This window comes from Atheta coriaria, unplaced genomic scaffold, assembly GCF_025399875.1.
Source record: "Atheta coriaria isolate IRGN ID8LTWV9N9 unplaced genomic scaffold, Caltech_Dcor_3.1 hic_scaffold_5_pilon, whole genome shotgun sequence".
In the NCBI taxonomy this organism is placed as follows: Eukaryota; Metazoa; Arthropoda; class Insecta; order Coleoptera; family Staphylinidae; genus Dalotia; species Dalotia coriaria.
In genome coordinates this window covers 4637139-4644545 of record NW_027045447.1, presented here as the reverse complement: position 1 = coordinate 4644545, position 7407 = coordinate 4637139, and the positions used below count along the sequence as shown (strand labels likewise).

The window sequence follows — 7407 nt, the reverse complement described above, 5'->3', positions numbered from 1 at the left end:
AAACGTGCGATAATTTCATACTCAATTAAACACTGGTATTATTTTCCTTTTCAAATAAAAAATATACAAAAACTCCAAAATATAATGTAATCATGTTTACTACTTAATTGAGGGATGCGTCTGTAGTCTGCGGAAGGGCCGATGCACCCCGGCAGCCGCTAACATCCACACATTCGCGAGCTGATGGCGCCCGGCGAACGCATTATGTTCGACTTAAATTATAACCTGGACTAATGGGACATAATTGCGAAAAGCTTTTTGGCCCGGTCGACAGCTTTACAGCGGGCGTCGAATCTAATGGCGAGACGCCCGTTCAGCGCGCATCGTCATCGCGCGATCAAACTTTTATAACGACCGAAGGCGAGAGCGCAACTTCGACACCGCCGCCACCGCCGTCGTTTGGCTATTGGGGCGGCGTATTTGCTTTATGTATGCATGTGTATAAGCCAGGCGGCGCAGCGGCATGATGGTACACTTTGCTAAAACTTGCAACTTTTCCAAGGGCTAACTATTGTAAGTGCGACCATATTTCATCATATTTTTTGGCCATTTCGCCGCCAAATCCGCACTTCGCTATACCCTATTCTATATAATCTAGGAAGCGGGTTCATTGCCATGTGTTGTGTTTAAGTTTGCTCGAAATTTATGAGCTTACCTTATGTGTTTACGTGCGCCGAGTGCAAAACGGAAACTTGGAACTTTCGTCATTGATAATCATACGAAAAGTAAATATTATGAAATATTACGAAAACGTTAAAAAGATTTTTATGCTATAAATCATAAATTAGCTACATTACATTTCAGAAAATCACGTTTACAATAACGTTAATAATAACAAATTTATTTTCTTTATTATTTTATTTTGTATATCTACAAATATTTTGAAGTAGATACCTGGTTTAAGGTCAATGCCTCATCTTAGCTATATCCAAATGGGATTAATATCGAAGGTTTAATCCGATTAGCGATCCTTCAACTTCATTGCTCATTTGCACCTAAATTTCCAGGTATATTTAAATTACTTGTGTCTTTTAATACCCTTCCATTTCCCAACTAGATCTTTGAGAAGCTACCCCCACTCTTGCGCAATTAGCTGATTATCAACTATTTATATTGTTGACTTTTCAAAATTGTCATCACATTAACTTGTACTTTGTTTACACAAGCTTCTGTTACACGTATCCAATCCAAGGTAATATTTGAAGATGGCTGATTACAAGACTTGTATCCCAGTCCCAGTGAACCAGTGGATCTTCCACACACCATCCACCAACGGACCACATCCATTCAGAACTCCAGACTCTGAAAACTGCAAGAATCCTCCCATCTGCTACGAGTGTGTTGAAAACATCAGACCTGGTTTCTACGTCATTTACACTGCCGATGGACAAAGACTTGAAATCGGAAACAATCAGGTCGGACCAAGGACTCCCTGTTCACCAGCTCCAAGAAGTTCATCAGTGAAGAACCGTCGTGAGGAACTCCGCCGAAAGTACGAGAACAGACAAGACGAGTGGAATGCTGCTGAAGCTTTGCTAGACTTTAGCAGGGAAGTAAGAATTTTGCCACCAATCGACTTCGATAGACTTCAGACATCCACACCGAAATTGCAAGGTACCAAATCTAAAGCTGCTAAACGTTTGAGTTTTTATTTCCCAGAAGATATGTTCACACCAGAGGCGATGATGTCATCAGATGAGATTCTTTTGGATGAACGGTATGATGATATTACAGATTCAGAAGCTCCCGAATGGGATTCTGAATATTCCGCAGAAGAAGAGTCTGATGCTTATGATGCCGATGATGAAGAAGGCGACTACGAAAGCGACGAATATGAAAATGTCCCATTTGAAGATGAATGTGAACAAGACGTATCCATGTATGATAGCAACTGCACCGAAGGGGAATTGGTATTTGACGAAGTTGTCGAAGAAGAAATAGTTGAATGCACCGAACCATTTCCAGTGTATATGAATGGAGATGTATATGGAGGAGACGTCATCGACATAAAGCGTGCTTACAACGAAAGCCTTTCTTCCCAAATAATTTCAATTCTTAATAATCTGTAATATGTGCCAATTCCTGATCTAAATATGTAATTATGTGATAATGTTGTAAATATTGACGAAATATTTTATTGAAATGATCTCTTTGTATGAATTAATATGTTTAAAGTAATAAATAAATAAATATAAGTATAAATATAAATGCTTTCCATTTAGAAAACTCCATTATCTCTGCATTTATTAAGCAAATGTATAATTTTATATGCAACGAATGAATGTTTTGTTTATATACAAGAGACCAGAACACAAACTGCACATCTCGCTGATAATTTGAACATCGTACGATTTTGATATAATAATGTCAAATGAAGTTCAATTTAATGCGAATACCTGCATCCTAGCGTCATCTTTATGTCAACTATACACCTCTACTTAAGTGAGATGTGCACAGTTCTCACTCGCACACAAGAGTTTCGATTTAACTCGAGTCCAACACACGAATGTCAACAAACAATCACACTCATGCGAAGCACAGCCTCATATTTTAATGTGTAAATGTCTGATCCACCAATGTAATTATGTAATAATGTTTTAAATATTGACAAATAGTCATTTTACTGAAAGATCATTATGTTTAATCTAATTTGTTTAAAGTTTCTGTTCTTCATATATAAATTTTATAACTGCTTTTCATAATTTAATAATTTCGCTTTGCATTTACAAAGAAAGTGTAAATTATTGTATGAAACATAATTTTCTGCGAATCATAAAATATTTCAATTCAACGAAGAATAAAAGATACATTGCAACCAATGTTTTGTTTACATTCAAGATACCAAAACACAAACTGCACATCTTTCTGATAATTTGAACATCGTACGATTTTGATATTATAATGTCAAATTAAGTTCAATTTAATGCGAATATGTGCATCCTAGCGTCATCTTTATGTCAACTATACACCTCTACTTAAGTGGGGTGCGCACAGTTCTCACTCGCACACACGAGTTTCTATTTAACTCAAGTCCAACACACGAATGTCAACAAACAATTACACTAATGCAAACCGCAGCTTCATGTTTTAATTTGTTAATGCTGATCCACATATGTAATTATGTAATAATATTTTAAATATTGACAAATAATTGTTTTATTAAAAGATCATAATTTTTAATCTAATTTGAAAAGTGTCAGTTCTTTACATATTAATTTTATAAATGTTTTTCATGATTTATTAATTTCGCTTTACATTTACAAAGAAAGTGTAAATTTATTGTATGAATCCTAATTTTGTGTCTATCATATAATATTTCTATTAAACGGAGAGTAAAATATAAATTGCAACCAATGTTTTGTTTACATTCAAGATACCAAAACACAAACTGCACATCTTTCTGATAATTTGAACATCGTACGATTTTGATATTATAATGTCAAATTAAGTTCAATTTAATGCGAATATGTGCATCCTAGCGTCATCTTTATGTCAACTATACACCTCTACTTAAGTGGGGTGCGCACAGTTCTCACTCGCACACACGAGTTTCTATTTAACTCAAGTCCAACACACGAATGTCAACAAATAATTACACTCATGCAAACCGCAGCCTCATGTTTTAATGTGTAAATGTCTGATCCATATATGTAATTATGTAATAATGTTTTAAACATTGGCAAATAATTATTTTATTAAATGACCATAATTTTTAATCTAATTTGAAAAGCTTCAGTTCTTTACGAATTAATTTTATAAATGCTTTTCATGATTTATTAATTTCGCTTTGCATTTACAAAGAAAGTGTAAATTTATTGTATGAATCCTAATTTTGTGTCTATCATATAATATTTCTATTAAACGGAGAGTAAAATATAAATTGCAAACAATGTTTTGTTTACATTGAAGATACCAAAACACAAACTGCACATCTTGCTGATAATTTGAACATCGTACGATTCTGATAATAATAATGTCAAATGAAGTTCAATTTAATGCAAATACGTGCATTCTAGCGTCATCTTTATTTCAACTAAGCAGTTGTACTTGAATGGGGTGAGTATAGTGCGTGTGCTCACATGGACATGCGCGTCTCCATTTAAGTCAAAACAAACTCACGAATACCACTAAACAATTTCGCGCATACATACAGACAGATTATTTATTGCAATAGTGCATCCTAGCGCCATCCTAAGTTATTGTTATAAAGTTACATTTAAGTGGGATGCACGTTGACCTCGAGCATAACATGCGTTTTGTGATTTGACTCAATAATCAGTTTCAAACATTGGCAAATAATTATTTTATTAAATGACCATAATTTTTAATCTAATTTGAAAAGCTTCAGTTTTTTACGAATTAATTTTATAAATGCTTTTCATGATTTATTAATTTCGCTTTGCATTTACAAAGAAAGTGTAAATTTATTGTATGAAACATATTTTTGTTTGTGTCATAAAATATTTCTATTCAACGGAGAATAAAATATACATTGCAACCAATGTTTTGTTTACATTGAAGATACCAAAACACAAACTGCACATCTTGCTGATAATTTGAACATCGTACGATTCTGATAATAATAATGTCAAATGAAGTTCAATTTAATGCAAATACGTGCATTCTAGCGTCATCTTTATTTCAACTAAGCAGTTGTACTTAAATGGGGTGAGTATAGTACGTGTGCTCACATGGACATGCGCGTCTCCATTTAAGTCAAAACAAACTCACGAATACCACTAAACAATTTCGCGCATACATACAGACAGATTATTTATTGCAATAGTGCATCCTAGCGCCATCCTAAGTTATTGTTATAAAGTTACATTTAAGTGGGATGCACGTTGACCTCGAGCATAACATGCGTTTTGTGATTTGACTCAATGTAAAAATCAGTTTAATCTTTATGCGGCGCGTGAGTTTTATACATTTACATTTTATACCATATTGTGACTATGGAATCAAAATGACCATAAGAAATTAAATTAATGATTCATTTGTTTCTGTATTTTTCCGTAATTTTACAAATTACCTAAGTTATCAAATACTCTCCCTAATTATATATTATATTGTTTAAGATTAAAACGGTTTTGTTCTTATTCTCACTGCCTCTCATACAGAAGCTAATAACTAGAAGGTAGTATACATATTTTAATTACATTTTACTCTACTCACTTCCTAACAAATTAGCAAACAATATTTGTATTGTAGTTTTGCACATTGGCCAAACAGATTCAACAAAAAAATGCATGATGCCGAATATGAAAGTGATGAGTATGTAACTGATGACGACTATGAAAGTGATGTCGAGTATGAAAATATTGAAGATGATGACTTTAATTTCTCGCCACCTCAGAATCCAGACAACTTCAATATCAACCGAATGCATTACACACCACTGCTAGGCGAGATCCCTCGACCCGATGTGGTATTTCGGATTTTAGCAGAAATTCCCCGTACCGATGGTGGCATGTATATATTATACGAAGAGTTATCGCCTACGGAAGAAGAACTAGAAGCTTATAAACAACATCTAATTTTAGACGATTCGCTTTCATGTGAAAAAGTATTATGCATGAGGACCCAAAACAGAGAAAAGCAAGTGAGGATTAAACGGAGGCAGCGGTTTGCAAATGTCACTAGACAGTTATTTGCGGAAGATAAAATTATATCAAAATAACGAAAATTTACTAATATTATGCCAAATAATTGCTGCAGATAGTTATTATTGTGTTATAAGAATTATTTATTATTGTTTTTAAATAAATATGTATCTAGTGTATTCAATTTGCACCTAATTATGCCATATATTCAACTTTAACATCGTTTATTACCTGTTGTTATTGTTGTTTTAATACTAAATGCTTATCAAGTTTTAGCCTAATAATAACTTTCGTTGACGATGACAAAATTTCTATCCACAAATATTTATTTAAGCTGATAAACATATTGCATTTTAATTGTTGACAAATATTGTCGAGAAAAACACCCTATTCTATTAACTCCCAGAGATATTATTGTATATGTTAGTCCATCAAAATATCTATTTATTTTTAATCCCTGCTAATCTGTTGTTTTGATATGAAATATTGGTATTATTTATCCATTCAAAACTGTTCCCCCACTTAATAATGTAATTACGTAAACAATTCATCTTTGAAATTGTGTACTTAAGCTGGTATCTCACAGAACTAAAATTAGTTTATCTAAAGTTCGTGATATTAGAACACCAAGTTACCACAAAATTTTATTGTATTCAATATTTGTCTACAAAGTAGAAATGCAGAGTTACATTCGTGCCGTTTACGAGTCCAGTACTGAGCGTGGACATCTTTGTCCTTGCTCCACCGTCCGTGATATTCGCACCTACGCCACTGATTTGATAAAGAAGAGACGCCCAAAGTTGAGCAACAAGCAAGTCATTGAAGCTACCAACAACACCATTGCAAACGCCGGACAAGTCTTGCAAGAAAAGCAAAGTGATCCATCATGGACCGCCGTCGCTGTAAAGAAGGAAAAAGAAAAATAAAGAAATTCATCGCTGCCACCCTAGAAGAACTGATGAAGCCACCAGGAAGTTACGCAGCATTCCGTGCTGATTTAAGAATAAGTAGCACTCCTAAGACAACAGAAGAAGCAAAAGACAAAAATACTTCAAAATGCTCTACAAGTACCAAAGTCAACATTTCTCCAGCCAGCTTACCACATAAGATGGTGGTTAACTCCAGGATACCGATTCTTAGGAGAGAAAGTAATTCGTTTACAACACCTGATCGAAAAATTCAACCAAAAGTTGCATCGGAAAGTAAATTTTTCACTGGGACGATCGACTACAAGGATGGGAAAGCAGTCATTTCTACACCGGGTGATAAACAACAGACAAATGTTCAAGAAGATGACGAGTATTTCATTCAGCAAGAACTTGAATCTATTGATTTGAACTCTTCAGTATGGCTAACGGCTGAATCTCATGGTTTTGCTGATCCGGCAGAATCCCCGATGAATCATGGATTTAATTCAGCTGAATCTTCAATCACTGAAGAAGATTTGATGAAAATTGAAGCAGAACAAAATGCTGCTAAAGTTTTAGAAGATAGTCTTGAATATATTGCTGATACGCCAAAGCGTGACGATGATTTACCAATGAGAATCAAACAATTGGGACAACGTATCAGTGATATAAATGCTTCTCTTCTGGAAGCTTCTATGCGACATGCTAAGAGGAAGCGAGCAGATTCATTGAGTACTATACATCAATTGATCGACAAGATGGTACCCGAAGGCACACCTGAACAGATCAGGAAGAGATCAAATTCATTGAAGAATCAACTGAGACCCACAAACACCACTCCGGTTACAGCTCAACATTGTCTCGAACCCCACCTTCCAATTGTTAAAACACCAACT

General features: G+C 34.5%; 1 protein-coding gene and 1 long non-coding RNA gene across 2 annotated transcripts; both read left to right on the top strand.

Annotated features, from left to right (window-relative positions):
- Positions 1 to 770: 770 nt before the first annotated feature.
- Positions 771 to 2069, top strand: LOC135792098 (uncharacterized). The gene is made up of 2 exons (XM_065302716.1): positions 771 to 1007; positions 1167 to 2069. Exon 2 carries the CDS (start codon positions 1206 to 1208, stop codon positions 2067 to 2069), a length of 864 nt encoding a protein of 287 aa, XP_065158788.1. The 5' UTR covers positions 771 to 1007; positions 1167 to 1205.
- Positions 2070 to 4920: 2851 nt separating this feature from the next.
- On the top strand, positions 4921 to 5782 carry LOC135792694 (uncharacterized). Its single transcript, XR_010548431.1, has 2 exons — positions 4921 to 5137; positions 5212 to 5782. It is a non-coding gene; the product is annotated as an uncharacterized lncRNA (long non-coding RNA).
- Positions 5783 to 7407: the final 1625 nt, after the last annotated feature.